This window comes from Pipistrellus kuhlii, unplaced genomic scaffold (genome assembly GCF_014108245.1).
Source record: "Pipistrellus kuhlii isolate mPipKuh1 unplaced genomic scaffold, mPipKuh1.p scaffold_m20_p_3, whole genome shotgun sequence".
Classification (NCBI taxonomy): domain Eukaryota; kingdom Metazoa; phylum Chordata; class Mammalia; order Chiroptera; family Vespertilionidae; genus Pipistrellus; species Pipistrellus kuhlii.
The window spans coordinates 134,869,310-134,888,239 of NW_023425529.1; the positions used below are offsets into that span (position 1 = coordinate 134,869,310).

General features: G+C 38.2%; 1 protein-coding gene across 25 annotated transcripts in view; it reads left to right on the forward strand.

Moving 5' to 3' along the window:
- SCEL (sciellin) overlaps positions 1 to 18,930 on the forward strand; it is a 106,976-nt gene that overhangs the window by 19,839 nt on the left and 68,207 nt on the right. For 20 of the 25 annotated variants that reach the window (XM_036455824.2, XM_036455835.2, XM_036455818.2 and 17 more), the window contains exons 2-8: positions 519 to 581; positions 1,225 to 1,339; positions 3,980 to 4,039; positions 7,558 to 7,626; positions 12,426 to 12,494; positions 13,067 to 13,105; positions 14,413 to 14,496. In XM_036455824.2, the coding sequence (XP_036311717.1) occupies positions 539 to 581; positions 1,225 to 1,339; positions 3,980 to 4,039; positions 7,558 to 7,626; positions 12,426 to 12,494; positions 13,067 to 13,105; positions 14,413 to 14,496 (479 nt within the window). In that variant the 5' untranslated portion in view covers positions 519 to 538. The remainder of the gene's footprint in view (positions 1 to 518; positions 582 to 1,224; positions 1,340 to 3,979; positions 4,040 to 7,557; positions 7,627 to 12,425; positions 12,495 to 13,066; positions 13,106 to 14,412; positions 14,497 to 18,930) is intronic. The other 5 variants (XM_036455819.2, XM_036455829.2, XM_036455830.2 and 2 more) reach the window with 4 other exon arrangements.

Genomic DNA, 18,930 nt, shown 5'->3' on the forward strand with positions numbered 1-18,930 from the left:
TTGAAAAAAATGGAATAACTGGTGGCCTAGTTCAGCCACTTGCTTGTTCTATAACATTGGGGACACTAAACACTCTGGGTCTAAGTTTCTTCATCTGTAAAATGAACACAGTGGAATAGATGAACTCTCAGGCCCTTAGGGGGCACTTTATGTCATATATTTATTATATCAGATCCTGTGACTTTGTCAGTACCAATGAAAAATGCGTCTAGGCCCTGGCAGGTATGGATTGGTGGTTGAGCATAGACCTATGAACTGGGAGATCACAGTTCGATTCCTGGTCAGGGCACATGCCCAGGTTGCAAGTTTGATCCCCACTAGGGGGCGTGCAGGACTCAGCCAATCAATTATTCTCTCTCGTCGTTGAAGTTTCTATCTCTCCCTCTGCCTTCCTCTCTGAAATCAATTAAGAAAATATTTTTTAAAAAGAAAAGAAAAATGTCTCATTAGCAATGGAGATTCCCTTGTAGATTCTTAGAGTCATTGTTGTGTTTTCTCCACCCCCATTTTTCTTTTAGATCTGTACTTGGAAGGCAGCATGTCCAATGTGTCCTTAAGAAAAACATCTCCCACAGGAAACGGTATGTAGATGATTTTCCCCTTTCTCAGAAAACTGAAAAAATCTGGGGAAAACACCTCAGGGGTCCTAATGATTTTATATACATAATGAATGCTCAGAAGCAACTGTCTACTTTAATTAGCATTGCTAAAGTTAGGCTGAAGAAAAAAGTTAGAATGCAACAGCTTTTACCCATGTAATTGCAATCCAAAGACTTTAAAAAAATAAAACCAGTAAAAAATGTCCTGTTTTGTATATGACCTTGAATGTTTCTGCTCCCATTAGATCAACAAATTAATTTATTTATAATAAAAAGCGTTTAAAATAGTCCTTTACATATTTTGGAAGCAAATTTCTTTCTTAAGTAAAAGGCCACCCACGAAGCCCTAGCCTTGTTTATCCCAGGCCTGTGGCTCAGTGTTCCCTGGTGCCAGACAGCGCCTCATGAGCTGCATGGGCAGTTTCAGTTGGCACCTGAGCAGTTACATGTTATCTTTGATGATGGGGTGTGGGCTTTGTTTTTTTCTCACTAGTACATCCTACTTTGAAACAGTACTGGACTTGCCAGCCTAGAAGGCTGATGTTGGCCAATCAGATGTGACTTTCAAAATTTCTAGGTTAACAAACCCACACTCAAGCCCTTTCCTTCGTTTTTCTGTTGATAGCTATGAAGAGTTCTACTCAGGGAACAACACAGAGACAACAGGGTTTTCTCGAGGTGAACAAAAGAAGGGCTTTCTTACAGGATAACAGCTGGATAAAGAACCGTCCTGAAGGAAGGTAAGAGGACGTGGAGTGGGTGGACGAGTAGAGAGAGAGCCAGTATCTGTTTGGGAAGCGACTGGCCATCTAAAAATGGAATAATTTCATTTTAAAACACTTTGCTATGTGGCTTAATTTTTGGTAAGGTTTATGAAGTATAAATTGGTAGCAAAAGATTTTCAGGAACATCACTACCATTTCTACTGTCCACATACTGAAGAGGCTGTGTCTCTAGCGAGAGAAAGCAGGGTTTCATTCTTATAACCAAATAGGAGCTTGTGGCAGGGAGATTTCTGGTGCATGTGGACCGTGTCAGTTGAAACAAACACAGAATAGTATGATTGCACATTTGCAAATGTAATAACAATTTGAAATAAAATTTATTTATGCACAAGTGAAGTAAATAAGTTTGTAATTTATTTTAGTCCCATCTAACTATTCCCCTCCAGCTGGTTGCAAATACGGTATTACTTTGAAAGGGAAAAGACTTACCATTCAGGAAGCTTTGTCTGCTTTAAGCATTGTTTCAATGATGATTTTAAAGCTATGACCATATTGTCTTCCTGCCAACATAGATTTATGATAAACATTTGCCCAGCCCAGATATAGCTTTATTATAAATTATGTATATTCATGTGCACACTTTTCTGATTCCCTTTTACGCATCAGGCTTGATACCAGGTACTTTATGTATCACGCATTAGTAAATCTCACAAGAATCACACAAAGTGGGTATCATATGTTCATTACACACTTGGGAAATCTGATGCTCAGAGAGGTAAAGTAACTTGTCCAATGGCACGCTACTATTAAGAGGTGAAGTCAAAATTCTAATGTGACCATTATTTTTCCAGTATACCAATGGTTTTCAATCCAACAAAGGTAGTTTTACCCTCAGGGGATGTTTGGCAAATACATTTTTAGTTGTCAAAAGGGGAGGAGTACACCTGACATCAAGAGGGTCAAGGATAGTCATGCTTCACAAGACACTTCCAAGAACAAAAAAATCATCAAATCCATAATGTCAATAGTGCTGAAGTTCAGAAACCCTCCGTTACAGAATACTTACTCTGAATGTACTGTCTGCGGGTGGTTATTTGAGGAGTATACTTGTAACTGTTAAATAAAAAATGTCTAGTGATTTCTGTGATTAAATATTATTTTAAGGGACTATGGGGGTATTTGGAGATTCACACTAACTTTTTAGAGTTGACACTCTTGGACAACAACTACTTCCTTCTGTGAAGCAACATTGTGACTTCTGTCAGAGCCTAATATGGCATTTCTTTTTTTCATAGTGGTAGAATGATGTCAAATGTAGAGCATAAATTTTGGGTTGCAAATATTTGCACAGATGGGTAAAGACAGAGATGTCTAAGACAAATTACACTTGGCAGGGATGGTGGTTTTTGTGCCAAGCATGCCTCCTGAAAAAGTCCCAGGGAAGCCAGCCTGGGTGGTATGACAGCTGCTAAATGAGGGGAAGTTGGCTCTGATGTTTCCCCTACCCCCACTGGCCCTGTCCTGGGCTGTGTGTTATAATTTTTCTTCAGGTGAAAACATGTATGATGTCTGCTACTCTCTTCAAAGTTTAGGGAAGGATACCAAGAAATTCTCTTGGGATATTTGAGGGTATATATTTTCTGGAGCTGTTTCACTATTCTTCTTTGCTTCTAATTGTCTACTATTGTATTTTATAGCTTTTTTATACATGGTTTCAGAGTGTTGAGTAACGTAAGTGGAGCAGAACCAGGAGAAATGTGGTATTTCAGGTTTGCTCGGGTTGACATGAAAATGGTTCAGGTACTTACTCTCTGCCTTGGCTCAGGACCAAAGGCTCTGCTACATGTTTTGACATTTCCCAAAATTGCCTGTACTTTCAGGTCTGCTGTGCAAACTGAGAAGGACATGGCTTTAGGATTTTCTGTCTGCTGGTCTTTTGCAGGGTTGACCAATTGGAAAAAAAAAGTTTGGAGTAAAATGGTCTGAGTCCTAGACCCATCTCTGTCACTTGATAACCTTTTGGCCTTAGGAAAGCCACAAAATCCCTGACCAATTTCCTTATCTATGAATTGGATAGGAGGGTGTCTTCCCTGCCTAATTCATAGGGTTAAAGACCAGAGCAGACTGTGTATTCGCATGGATAAAAAATGGGCTCTATCTCCTGTGAATAATTACCAAATAATATTAGCAATTACGTCCCTACTCATGTCAAGGAAAACTATCAAGTCCATAAAATAAAGATGTCTAGACATAATGGGCTTAATTAATTTTAGAACATTTTTATAGAAAACTTTTGCCTTCCTGTAAAAAAAAAAATGACTCTCCTAACACATACAAAGTAGGCGGCCTTGTGTTCCCACATTCTTGATGGAAAATCAAAACAAAACAGCAAGCACTCACTCCATTGTTAAATCACATGGAAATCTCATGGAATAAATTAGAATAACGATCATTTGTACTGACAAACTTGTTTCTTTCCACCGTGCTCTTTCAAGTGGGGACTGGTTAAAATGAATACATAGTTGTGTTTTTATGCCTGAAGTAAATGAGTTGACCTTGCCAAAAACTGTGAGCTGTTTAATGTCTCCCTTATTTTGCGATTGCTAAATACTGTGGTAACTTTTCACGTGACTTCACTTTGTTCTTTCTCTGCAGAGATGAAAATTATGGTAGGGTGGTGTTGAACCGTCATAACTCCCATGATGACTTGGAGAGGTGAGAGCTTCAGACCAACTACATCATTAGCAGAAACACAAAGGCTATCATTTTTGAGAAGACTTGTTCAAGACAGGCTGCATATTTGCGGTCACCTCGGGCTTTCCATGATGCCTGGGCACATGAAGGATGCTCTGTGATATCACCAGGGGTTTGTACAAGGCAAACTCTGTGCTTCTCCAGCTCTATGCTTCCCTACCTGCCCCTTGAAGAGTAGAATAACAAATCCTCTGCTTCTGATGGGAAAGGGAAAGAGAAAGTGTTCCCACAGAGACTTGACCAGAGAAGATATCTCTGAACCTTAGAGAAGGGAAATCTAAAAGGAAGGCCTAACAGCTCCAGAGTTCACGTGCTTTCTGGGATAGTGCACTCCTTTTTTTTTTTTTTTTTTTTAGAAATTTCTAGGCTTGTAGAAAACCAGCAAATAATACTCAATGGCAAATGGAAGGACAAAGACAAATTAGTAGGGAAATTTAGACAAAACTAGTAATCATAATGATTTAAATAATCTAAGATTGATCAAATAAATAGATAATATTCGTATTAAGACACATTTACACTTGCACACATACAACCACACCCATTAAAAGAACCCAATTATTTATCAGACACAAGTTTTATCTGGTCCAGTGGCCTGCCTGTTACCAATACGTACATAAAAAGGAGTGCAATTGTCTTGCATGGTGTGATCTTTAAAAAGTTTAGTAGATACTTCCCATATGTCTATTTTGGAAATTTGTGGAATTTTCTAAACTCTTTTAAACCTGGTCATAATTTTGACCTGTTGTAAGGTACTGAGCTTATGGCCCTCTGCACAAAGTGTCTGGTTTTCTGGTTTCCAGCCTCAGTTCATCTGGTTGAGTGACTGCTCTGTGATTCCTCAGCCCCTCCCTGTGCCTTCTTCTCGTTCTTCATGAGTTTGAAGATCACAGCTTTGTTCTGAGTGGGGCCCATATCACCAATCAAAGGGAGCCTGATCACTGAGGCCAGCCTTCAGTGGAATTGCTCCCTCCACTTATTGGCCCCTCTGTGGAACTATTAAATAACGTGAACAGAAAAACTAAGCTTCATATTCTCAGTGTGTTTTAGGATAACAGGATCTTAAGGCCTTCTGTGCTTATTTTATATGTGAAATTATTTTGGTTTCCTGAAACCTTCCTGTTGGTGGGCAGCATTTTGGCTAAAGCAGCACACTTTTATCTTCAATAACAAAAAACCTTTAAACCCAAGACATTTTCCCTTTGACCTATATCTAGTGTCTCAAACTACATTTTCTGAAAGGGTACTATAGATGATTTTTTTTCCTTGCACTTGCTCAAACAGATGTCCTCTTGACACTTGTTTGCCCCCTTTCCGAGGCTATATCTACTTTGGTGTTCACTCAGCACCACTTTGGAGCACCTGCTATGTGCTGACATTGTGCAAGGTGCTGGGAATACAAAGATGCATGAGATACCATCTTTAAGGAGCTCTCATATTCATGAAAAATGGATGGATCCATAAACTAAAATACTAAATAAAATTTCCTGTGGACAACGCTCTTGTGGAAGTGTGTGGGAATGCTTTGGGAAGAGAGAGGAGAGAGACAAACTCTGCCTAAGTAGAGGCTGTGGTCATCCGGGTGAGTGCTGCTGCCTGAAGGATGAAGAGGAGAGATTCCCAAGCAGGAAAGGGTAGCTGGTGGACATGGGGCCTGGAGAGAAGCACTCCCAGCAGAAGTGACAAAGTGTGCTAAGAGCTCCCGTGATCAGAGACTGAAAATAAAGAAGAAAATAATAAATTCTCATCACCCTAGATAAAAAGCTTCATCTTATCACAAACTAGAAAATTTTACAGTGTACATCTCTGTCAGACCGTGAAAACATGTCAAATAAGCATAAAGGATACTTGCACAGATGCCTGCTGTGAGCCAGGTGCTATTGTAAGGTCTGGGAACAAAAGGAAACCCCTGCTGTCATAGAACTTGCAGCCCAGTTGGAGGTGGAGGAGGGAGGGGCGGAAAAGAAATAAATACAATACAGTATGTTCTGTGTGGTAAGCGCCAGGAAGACTAAAGCCAACTAATGGGTGTACAGTAACAGTGTCTGAGAAGGGGCAGCTTTACAGAAAGGTTGGATGGCCCTGCAGCACCTACTTGCACTTGAGCATTGCATGCAACGAGGAGCCATACCACGGTTTGACTGAGTTTCTAAAAACTGAGGCATTTCCTTTACTTTGCTCTTGCCTCAACTGACACTATTCTCTCTACTCTGTTTTACTGTGTTCACATTTATGTATCCTCCAAGGTCCCAAACTGCACCCCACCCATAAAGCCTTCTCTGCTTCCTATCTCTGGAAATAAGCTTTCTCAACTTGGAACTTCCTTGTACTTTACCTGAGTCTCCTTTACAACACTGATCACTTTCTACCTGTGGGTGTAGGAAGGTATCTCATTTGTACCTCTAGCTCTGCATGTGTCAAGTCCACAGTTGTTTCTTAATTTCCTCAGCAGTGCTGTGCATTGTATACTGTGTACCTCCAAATATTTGCTTAAAAATATACATCAAGTTGAAAATTAAATCTGAAATATACTGTTTCAAGACTTTTTACCAATTTAATACCTTTGATCTGGCAGCTTCAAAGGATGCTTTTATATGCAAACACAGTAAATCATGGCATAATTCCCCAATGAACTTTCTTTCCCTGTCCCACAGGGTTATGCAAGACTTTAAAAAGGCTTTATATTTTTTGCTGATTGATCATTCTGATCAAGGTATTTCCATGATTGATAATCATAATTCATACTCTTGAGTCTTCTATCCTCTCTTCCCTGATTTCCTTGTCTTCTTCCCTCTCACATTCTTTTTTTTTTATTTCTTTCTAATTTTTCCTGTTTCTCTTTTTCTTCTTTTCTCTCCTTTTCTTTTGTCTTTCTCAACTCTCTGTATTCTGTTTCTCCTCTCCCTACTTCTCCCTATCTCTCTTCTCTTCTCCTCTCCTTCCAACATCCATCTGTTCTCTCTTTTTTCACTTTCTTTTTTTTTCCATTTCTTTCCAATTTTTCCTGTTTCTCCTTTCCTTCTTTCCTTCCCTTTCTTCTGCCAATATGTTCTCATCTTTCAACCCTGTCCGCGGTGCTGAACTTTAAATAAAACAGCTTGTAATAGGTCTGTTGGGCTGCCTTATGTGCTGGAAAAACTCTGCAAACAAAATATAGCTGACTGACTTCCTGTTATGTAAAAATCAACAACATTGACAAGAGTACATACTAATCATTTTGCATGTTGTGTTGTTTCCTCAATGTTACATTCCAGTTAGAAATAAGTGGATTTAGAGAAGAATTCCTTTATTAGCAAGAGATTTGGGTTTTCCATAATTTATTTTTTCCAAGTAAAAATATTTGGATACTTAAGGTCTATTTTTCTTGATAACATACACCATCTCCTACTGACTAGGCCAAGATTTTACCAAATGCATGGTAGGTTTTATAAACTGTTTGTTTTTATCATTTATTTGATTTTTCTTTATTTTTGCTACAGGAAAATAAATGAGATAAATGAGCTAAAAGCCACAATTAGCCGGTATAGATCTGATGACAGTTTGGACAGGTAAGGCATTTTGAATTGTGTAAGCAAATGCATGCCATATATTAAATCCCATTTCCTATTAAGCATGGGGTATTTAAATGTTTACCAAGGTAAGCTTTGAACCATTATATTGTATATGCAGGAACAGAAGGGCAATAAGAATTGAATTTTCTTCTTCAAAACTCAAAATATTGACTGAATAATACTATTTTCCTAAAATCCTGCTAATAGTAAATTGATAGAAAAAAATCGAAGAAACTGGTTTGGATATAAGTAGGGTGGGCATCGTGTGGAATCAGTTCAATTTAAAAGGAAGAATATAGTTATTTTTGTGAATATGAGTTGTCATTTCTTATTCCCATTTTTGGTCTTTCCATTCCAAGGTGGAGAAACAATAGTTTCTATATCACTACTTTATGGAGAGAGTGTAAATTTTAATAACACGATAGTTTTGATCCACTATAGGATAACGGCATTAGCTCTTTAGTTTTGAAAGAGAAATGATTCTTTCAGCCCTGGCATCACCATATGACTTATAGAATGAGTACATTATTGTTGTGCCTGTTGTTAGGAAAAGGCTCATCTCTATGGAGAAAGTTCAGGTTGAACTGTAAATGCCACAAATCACATTTAAATTTTATATTTGGTAGAGATGCATAGTAAGCATAAGTAAAGAACATAGTTAACATCTTTAATTGGAGTCTAGACACAATGAACACCTGCAGCCACTGATAACTGAGGTCACTCCCTTTGGCTCAAGATGTGCTATTGTTGTAGACAAAAATGCTGTCTGCTTCGTTTAAAGCAGATATGCTGAAACTTATAGTATTACATTGGTTCAACATTCAGGCTATGCCATTGTTAATTGACACAGCAAATGAATACTTTACTCACAGATTTTCAAAATCAGTTACCTAAAGGAGATTGTCAGCACTGGTACCCCTCACGAGCTGACACCTCTCTTATAATTAACAGCCTTACCAAAGATGAGTTTGTAGAAGTATATGTGCTAGATCTCATCTCCACAGCACTGAGTGGAGAGGAGAGTCCAAGTGCCTCTGTCCATTCACCCTGGCCTTGCTGGTGTCCTATTGCATGTCAAAATAGAAGAAAATGCATTTCTAGAAATGAATTTGAAAGTAAGACAATTATGCTTTAAGAAAGATAAGTATAATATGTAGGAGAACTAAGTCTTTGTAGGCTCTGTGTCTGAAAGTTTATCAGGACAGTCAGTATAGAGCCTGAAGTATTAGCCAGACCAGACCAGACCAGACCAGACCAGACCAGACCAGACCACATAGGGAAACTAGCTGAGCTACTGTCAGCTCAGCTGCATGTTAGAATTACTGAGAAAGCTTTTAACTGTCACTGTTAACTTGTTCCCACCATCTCACATCCCAAAATTTTGGACTTAATTAGTCTGAAGTGGGATTCAGGCATTTTTTTAAAGTTTATAAAGTGATTCTAATGTGCAGCCAAAATTCAGAACCACCAATGCAGTCCCAAACCTTAATTTTATACACTATAATATGAAGCCAGAGATCACCTGCTTTATTTATGCAGAACTTTAGTAGCATGTTTGGGAGAAATGTCCTGGTTAATCCATTTTCCAGGCAGTGATATCTCCCAACCGTAATCTATATCTCTCTGAGTGTGAAAGTAAATATCTCTCAGAGTATGGGAAAGGACACAGGGGTCAGTATAGAAAGGCAAGTGCTGTTAAAAGGAGTTTGGTCCCATTATGTAGGCAACTCCTAATGCAAGATATGGAATAATATTAGTAGGAAGATGATAAAATATATATGGTGTATGGGTATATGTGCATTTCAATAAAAATGAATTTAGTTTAAATAAAATGATAAAAGTACTAAGTTTACATTTGAAAAGTTTCCTTTAAAAGATATACATATTTAGTTTTAAAATATGAGCTATTATAAAGAAACATAAGTAAATAATGTATGTAGCATGTTATATGACAAAAATCCTGACAGTGGTTTAATGAAGTTGGAAAATCTAGGTTAGGGCGACCTCTAGTGTTTTATTGTGGAAATGTACACCAAGTAATATTGTTAATAAGTGGGTATTTTCTATCTCCAATACCAATTCCTATTAAATAACCTATTTGTCACAAGTTTGCAAAAACTTAATTTTTCAGAGAAGCACAAAATAATCTCTGTCAGAAATAAGACATTGGAATATATACTGGAACGATAGTTTAGAGTTCTCCTCATGATTATTCATAGATAGAAGTGAAGAATAATTACTGAAGGAACATATGAGTTTTGGAACAATCCACAACAGAATCAGATGTGTGATGATCTGGGGCCCTACTGGATAGAGTTTGGGGATATACTATTGTACTTCCTGGTTGTGTGGCCAAGAGAATGTCACCCACTTTCTCTCAGATTCCATTTCTTCATCTATAAGATGAAAATAATTACACCTATATTATAGGGATGTTCTGAAGAGTAAAGGAAAATATAGGAAATGAGTAATAAATAGAAACAGGTAGCCATTTGTATTATTACATGCTGTATTGCCTTCTTAGGCTTACACTGTAGAATTTTTACTAAATTCATTTAATATCAGAACTCACCGTTACTTAAACCTCAAGAACATTTGGTATCTGTTTAGTTTAGACTGATTGTTGCTTTCAGTATTCCACTGTAGCAATTTCCCAAGATAATTTTTACTTTATCTGAAGATCTCATAAGCAGCCATAAAGTCTGAGTAGAATTTTCCAGGGGCATTTAGGATTTAGGATTATCTGACATCTTACATATGGTCCCCCAGTGTTTTACTGCAGTTCTTTACATAGAAACATCTTGGAGGCTCAGTAGCAGTTAGTTCAGGGAACATTTTCATAGTCTTTGCCTGATGGTCCCCTTAGGTAGGAAATTTTTATATATGGATTCTAGGATTCTGTAAAGCTAATGGCTGTATTGTGAACAGAATATGGATCTCTGGAGCTTCTTTCCCTTTTACATTTAAAAGTTATCAGTTTGTGGCATTCTTATAATAAAAGCCTAAAGTGCTAAGTGTCCAGTCATCCAATTGCTTGTTCAGCTAATCAAAGTATAATATGCTAATAATACATAAGGCTGTTCAACCGCTCACTATGACATGCACTGACCACTAAGGGGCAGTTAGTTTACCAGTCGACCAGTCACTACGATGTGCACTGACCAGCAGGGGGCAGACGCTCTGACCTGTAGATTAGCTCGCTGCTGGGGTCTGGCCAATCAGGACTGAGTAAGATGTGCCAGATATGCCCTGGAGCCCTCCTGTGGTCCCTCCCTGACTGGTCAACCTCCCTGGCCCCAGTCATGCACTGGTAGGGTCCCTTGGCCTGGACTGCGCTCTCAGGCAATCCAGGATCCCTCGGGGGATGTCAGAGAGCTGTTTCAGCTTGATCCCGCAGGCTAGACAGAAGGACTCTACTGATGCACAAATTCGTGCACCGGGCCTCTAGTTATTTACCATAAACAGAAACTGTGTTTGGGGCTGACTCATAAAATTTTGATGTATTTACTCAATATTTTAGTTACATATGTCAAAATGACATCTAGGAATTTAAATTATTTTAAATGACAATTTAGTCTTATTTTTTCTCACATAAATTTTTTAAAGAGTGAGGCATCGTATCCATTTTCCCAGAAATGTTTTATATAAAGCCCTGTACTAAAATTGTTGGTAAAAGTGAAAGTTTAGAAATAATCATAGTAGATCCATAGTGTGGGATCAGTAGAAGAGTTTCACTGACCTTTTATTTTCCTGAGCCTAATTTTGTTCCATCCTACTTTTATGCAAGTCTGCAGAATGTTGCAGAAGATAACCTACATCTCAGGAAGAGTCTGATGTGAGGGAAGGAAGGGATGAAACAGGGGCTACAATCTTGAGATCCCACTACGGGCATGGAGACTCCAGGGTTTCTAATTTATCTTTTTTGACCCAAGGGACAGATAAACACACTCTATCTAGACCGATCCTCATTGAGGAGAGCTAAGAGTAGAGGGATTAAACCTTCTGATGGCTAATAGGTTTAAGTGAATTAATTCACCAGGGTAATGTGACTCTTTTTACAAGTTCCTTCTCTCACCCCCAAATCTCTGTAGGTTAGCACAATAGATTACTACTTGCTCTCATCAGAGTCCAATGTGATTGGCTGGAAGAAGGGGACTCTGCCCATGAAGTCACTCAGGGACCCATGTTCTTTTCATGATTTAATGCTGCCACCTTCAATCCATGGGCACAAAAGCCATAATGGAAGGAGAATAGGGAGCATGGTTATCATGCAGGAGGTTTTAGAATTTGTCTGGAAGTGACAAACAAGATTTTTCTACATTCTCCAGTCTAGAACTCAATCACGTGGTCCCAACTTAATGAAGACTGAGAAGTGTGGTCTTCCTGTGTGCTCAGAGGAAAATAAAATAAGTTTGTCTATGCCACAAAACATTTAAAAAATACTTGTCCTCCTTTGGTGTACTTTACCAACATAGAAAGTACTGTCATTGTCTATGTGTATTATTAAACAATAATGAATATAAAATAGTTAACGAGTTAAATGCTCAATGAATCAGAAAGGCTAATTGAAAAGCATGAACTTTAAAAATTCCAAATTCTATCAAAATTGCCTCACAAATAGATTTTTGCCACAAGTAGCTTCTTAATTGTAAAAATTTTCTAAATGTAACACCTGAAAAAATATTTCTTTTTACTAGAAAAAGGTTTTGTCATGAGTTATCCTAGCATAAAAGAAGTCTAAAAGGAGTTTAATAATGTAATGTTCATCCAATCTTTTGTCTTGTTTCTTCATAAAGGATCTCAGATAGACATGATGCTGCTAAAACATATAAGGCCAAAACCTTGGATAACCAACTAACCAATAGGTACCAGTATTTACTAAATTTGGGAAAGGCTCAAGTTCAATATATTTCTAAGCATGACTTATTTACTTACAATTCTTCAACCCTACTTAATATCTTTCTGTAAATTCTTATCCTCTATGTTTTTTAACACAGAAATCTGGAGTAAAAACCTTTATTCCTGTTCATGGTTAGAGAAATGTAAAATCTTGTTTCCTGGCTTAAAGTTCAAGAGAGATCATTGCTTCAGGCCATGGTTCTTACATTTATGCTTCTGTTTAAGTTATCCTGATGGAAAGATTAGGAAATACATGTAAATGTCAAGTTTTAAATTCTTATTGCTAAATAAAATTACTGAAAAAATACTTTTCTGAAAGAAAAAAATTTCTTCTGCAATCTAGTACAAGACAGTAAAAGATTATAAAACCATATTTACCAAATTTACTCTAATTCTGATGCTTTCCTTTTCTTTCTCTCAGATAATCTCTAACCCTTAGCAATGATAGTTTAAAATTCACAGACAATGTCAAATAGATGCAAGTATGTATTAATTCTTCATTGCTGCTCAAACTTTTGCCTTTTTTTTTTCTTACTAGAAATATGTCTGCGTTTAGATCACCAGAAGCAACAAAAATGTATGTACTTTTCTAATTGAAGTTATGTTTTCAGAATAAAGTATATTTCTTTATATGTGTTAAAAACAAACAAAACAAAACAAAACAAAACAGGATAAACTGCCATCAGGCCAAAGTTTAATTGTAATACAATTGCTTAGGCAGAAGGAAACTTCAAAGCTTCAAATATTTACTATGTGGACTTTAACAGAAAAGGTTCACTGAGCTCTACTCTTAACCAAACACCAAAGCCTAACTATTTTTTTCTTTGCTTTTTCAAAATCTAGATTTTTTATTTGTTTTGTCCCCACAGAACCATCTTATTTTTTTCTTAATCCCATGCAATTAAATCATTCTTTCACTATATTCAAGTGCCTCTCCAAACACCCATCATATCTACAACTCAACTGAGTCATGCAATCATGGTTTTGTTAACAATCTATTTAGATGAAATATATTTTCCCTGAATGTACTATTGGCAATTGTAAATTACCCAAACTAGGTAGATTTAAAGTGTTTTGTTTTGTTTTTAATCCTCACCTGAGGATATATTTATGGATTTTAGAGAGAGGAAGAGAGAGAGAGAAAGAGAGAGAGAGATGTGAGAGAGACATTGATTTGAGAGAGAAACATCAGTCAGTTGACTCCCTTGGGTATTGAACCTGTGACTCAGGTATATGCCACAACCTTTTGGTGTACAGCATGATGCTCCAACCAACTGAGCCACCTGACAAGGGCCAAACTAAGTAGATTTTTGAAAACTTGATTAGTTTTAAAATTTGTATTTACATATAAAGTAATTTTCACACTGGACTGAACCTTTCAGTTGAAATAGGCCGGGGTCACTTCCATTGTTTTGAGGGTCTGTGAATATTAATAAATACTAAATAGAGATTTAAAATGGTGTGATTCTTAAATATTTTATTAAAGCAATGCTTTTAATACAAAAACATTTGAGTATAATTTTTAGTCACAATATAATTTTATATATATATATATATATATATATATATATATATATATATATATATATAATATATATATCCCATAGCACACCCAAATTGATTGGTCTGGATTTCAGATACACAATTAATGTCATGTAATGAATGATTTCCTCATTCAATTCCCTGGGTTTTAGTTACTAAGATAAGAACCTGTCAATTTATAAAATCGATAAACTGAAGAACTTTTTACTTTTGTCCCTCTGTCTTCAAGTTAAACATTTTGTGGGGGCGAGTGGGTGGGAGTATGAGTAGGTTATAAGACCTTTAACGGTGGGTTAGAATGAAAAAATTTCAGGAACGTGAATATTTGCTCTTGTGATTCAACAGGCGACCTGGAGGTTTTGTCAGTCTGAACACCACCAGCACCCTCCCTCCCACCTCTGCTACAGCTCCAGTAAAGAAAAAGAGGTATGGTGGGCTCCTTGTGTCAGCTTCTTGCCGATATTCTCTCAAGGATTCTTCTTTAATAATTACGGAACCGAATCACCTACCAAGGCCCCAGGCAGCATTCAGAAGATGCTCTGCCCTTCCTCCTCGCCTCTCCCCTTTCCAGGGATCCGCTGCCTGGTGAATTCAGTTGTCCGCAAACTTCAGTCCACCCCTCACCTCCCAATATCCTCTCCAAACATGAGGTCTTTTCTCCAGTTCCCTTAGCACCTTGAATATCTAGATGTTGTTTTTTGACAATAGATCCCAGATATTCACATAACACATTTTAATAAAATCCTATGCAGGGAATGTCTTACCCTGAAATAATGACTGGGGTGGGCCATAAAGGGCCAGGCTTCTGAGACCAGCTTGCTTGGTGGTGCCTCATCTGCTCTATGGATTGGGCTGACCCTTCTTCCAAGCAGAGAGTCAAAGACCCTGTCTCCAGACATTGATCTGTGCCTGTGTGATTGTCGCCTCTTCCTCCAACTTCTCCTGCATGGCCTCCCTCACTTGGTGCTGGTTCCATTTATTTAACAGGCACCAAGAAGTAGCTCGGCCTGTAGCAGCAGAATAGTCTCCACCATGTGATGGTGGAAAGCACTTTGCATGTTGGGGAGAACACAGTGCTAGTGGATCAGGCCACTAATGGAAAACAAGCATTTGTGAACCTCAGTGCTTTTGGCAATTTCTTGTTTTCTTTGCCTACGCGTAGGATTGTGCCTGGTACAGGGCAGGCACAACGTGTTTGCTGATGGAGTAGTTGACTGCCCTGGTGTTGCCAGGGTCCTCCTGGAGGGAAATGGCTGATCCTGTTTTTCCTGTGGTTGAGATACTGTTTGTATCTGCAGAATCTCAGAGAATGTGATCATCCTCCTCTTGGACCCAAATTTCACATTGCCTTGATCTTTTGTTTGTTAGAAACAGATTGTTAAGGTCAGTTCAGTCTGGTACCCAGCACAAGAACCCTTCCTCTAACAGTCTAGGCCTAACTCAGGACCCCTGGCGCCAGTGATATGCCTCTCATTTCTGTGATCCACCTTGACTAGCTATGGTGGGCAGCATCTACTACTTACACTGAGGTGAAACTTCCTTTGATTTACTCCTATCTCATTTTAGTTCCCTCCTGCAGGGTGCTTCAGAGAATACACCTGCTTCCAGAATTGTGTTTTGTTGTTGTTGTTTATTTTTTTTTTAGAACTTCCTTTTTAATGACATAAGAAATACTTATACTAGAACAGGCTTTCTCTTAGGTGTGGGACTGCTCTGCATCCAGCCGAAGGTACTTTGTAAAGGCACTGGATGTACAGGGGTTACCAAGAAGTGTGTGTGTGGAGGGGGGTGGGGACAGATCCAGCAGTCCTGAAATTTCTGAAGGTCCAGCTTTCAATCCTGGGCATCATTCACTGCTCCCTTTTCACATGCTACATGCTTTTCAAGTTCCCACTTGCTTCGTAGAGAGGACAAAATGCAGCCCGAGTTCAGGTTGCTAAGGACAAGCTAAGCTGATCTAACCATGCATTCCTTTTCTAAAAGACAGGCTGGCTGTTGTTCTTTCCATTGAAAATACCGGAAAGTCTCAACCCTCTGGTATTGTAGCACAAGTATTTGTGCTACAACTTTGAAGTTACCTTTTGACCATATTGTAAAACCAATTATTTTATCCAATTGCCTTTGCTGCCTATATCAGAAGTCTTAACCATATGAAACATTATTCTCCTTTGCAGCACATCTTCTTATCAGACACTTGGCTTTGTTTTTCTCTTAACAAAAATGATGGGTATTTAAAACACTCCTGACTGGGATAAGAAAAGAAAGCTCTCAATGTTCTAAATCTTTCTTTTACTTTTTTTTCTCTCTCTTAGTTTTTGTTTTGTTTTAATTTTGACCTCATGACATAGATCTCTACTTAAGGGTGTTTTGGAGAGGGCAGTGATGGAAACAGACAGGGGGTTGAGAGAAAAAACAGACGTCTGATTGGTTGTTTCTTGGAGACCTTTCGGTGACCCTGCACTGAAAACCTTCAATGTCCATGTGTGATACTGGAGCTTCCCCTGTGATTTTTTTTTATACCATCAACTTGTTTTTGCAGCAGAATTTGTTTATTTATTTATTATAGTTGGCATGTAATGTTATATTAATTTGGGGTGTATAGTATGATTAGTTTTACAACTGGCACTTTGAACTTCTGAATCTCCTTCACTTTTCGCTCATACTCCCCACCCCCTTCCCACCTGACAAGCATCAGTCTGCACTCTGTATCTATGAGGGTTTTTTTTTTTTTTTTTTTTTTTTTTTTTTTGTGTGTGTGTGTGTGTGTGTGTGTGTGTTGTTTTGTTTGATAGTTTATGTTGCTTTTTAAAAGACTCCACATATAAGTGAAGTCATATGGTTCTTGTCTTTCTCTGCCTGACTTATTTCACTTAGCACAATACCCTCTGGGTATACCCATATTGTTGCAAATGGAAAAATTTCATTCTTTTTATGGCTGAGTAAGATTCCATTATACATATATACTACATCTTTATCCATTCATCTACAATGGAAAGCTAGCTTGCTTTTGTATGTTGGCTATTGCAAATAATGGTACAATGAATATAGGGGTCCATATATATTTTTGAACTAGTGTTTTCAACTGCTTCCTATAAATACTCAGAAGTGAATTTGGTGGGTCATATGATAGTGATATTTTTAACATTTTGAGGGCTCTCCATGTTGTTTTTAATGGTGGCTGTACCGTTTTACATTTCCACCAACAGTGCACAAAGGAGCATCTTGGGAAAGGCCCTGGTGAAGGCAGAGGCCAGTCACCATTTGTGTGGGTTTTGGGGCTGCATGGTAGGAGCTTTAGTGCAAGCTGAGGACAGCTGTCACTTGTGTGGAGCCTGAGGGTGTTTGGAAGAGACTGCTGTGTGAGCAGAGGCTGGCTGCTGCTTGTGTAGAGGGTCTGAAGCTTAGGGAAGAGGCTCTGGTTGGGTGAGCTGGCTGGCCAAGGCCAGACCTCAGGGAATTATTAGAATTGGGAAATTAGTGTTAGCCAAGTTAATGGAGAGTGCAGATTTTACATCCACCTGTGAAGGGACAGGTGGGTAGGAGAGCTCAGCAGAGAAACAATGGAACCTGCCAGCCCTTCTGTCTTAAGAGAGAGCTTATAACCATCCTTGCCCTTGCCCTAACGTTATTCAATTGAATTATTTCTCTGTATGATCCAGGCATACTGCTGCCTCTGTGCCTCTGTGCTAGAGCTTGGAGTTAGTGTGTTTGTGTGCATACCCTTTAAGGCCAGTATCTCAGTCTCCCACAGACCTTTTCCTTTCTCAGATATAGTCCTTGCCAGATATTATGGGAACTTCGTTTCCCAGCACAGATGCCCCCAGCTGAAAAACCCAGTGTGGAGCTCAGACTCATTGCTCCTGAAAGCCAAGATATCTTTCTGGTTTATTAAGTGTGTGTGTGTGTGTGGGAACTGCCGGGACCTTGTCTCTGACCCTCTTATCTGTCTTGATGTGGCTTCTTCTTTATATCCTTCATTATAGGATCCTGTTAGGTAGTCTTCAGGTGGTTCTCAGTGAAGGTTGTTCTATAATTTAATTGTAATTTTTATGTGTTTGTGGGAGGAGGTGAACTCAGAGTTTACCCACTCTGCCACCCTGACTCTGCCTTGCATTTCAGGAATTTAAAGCCAACTCCATGTCCTCCTACCCAAGCCCTCTCTGCTCTAGGCTCTGTCACTCTTCTCTGAACATCTTCATCTTTGGTTTATATCTTAATCTTTTTGACAGAGCCCTTAGCTATCTCTACCAACTAAAATTATGCCCTAGTAATAGGAAAACATCTTTCTAATTGGGTACATATGTATTTGTATATAAGCATGTACAGGGTGTCCCCAAAATGTATACACACTTTGAATAATTATAAAGGCAGTGTTTATTAAAATACATTTCATTTTCAAAATGTAATAGAATTTACGGACATTGTGTGTATACATTTTTTGGGGGAACACCCTCTATATGAATGTATGTGTGTGTGTGTGTGTGTTTGTGTGTGTGTGTGTGTGTGTGTGTGTGTATGTATATATAATTGAGGTTAGCATTGTTGTGGTGTTCATTTATGTTTTCAGCATTCTTACTTGTCAGAATTTTCTATCAGTTTTTTAAAGCCATATTTTGAGTAGAACATAAAATTGTTATTATTTTTATTATGAAATGCAGAAAATAGAGAGAAAAATGAGGTATTTTTATGAATCTACTATAAAAAGATTTAAAAAATGTTATTTTTCAGATTTCCTTCAGCTCTTTTTTTAAAGAAATTTCCACATTGTTTAGTGTTAAAAGACATGGGAGAGGAATTTATGTAGGGAAGCAGATAGCCTGTGTAGAGGATGGTTAGTTTCTTTGTTGTTGTTTTATTTTT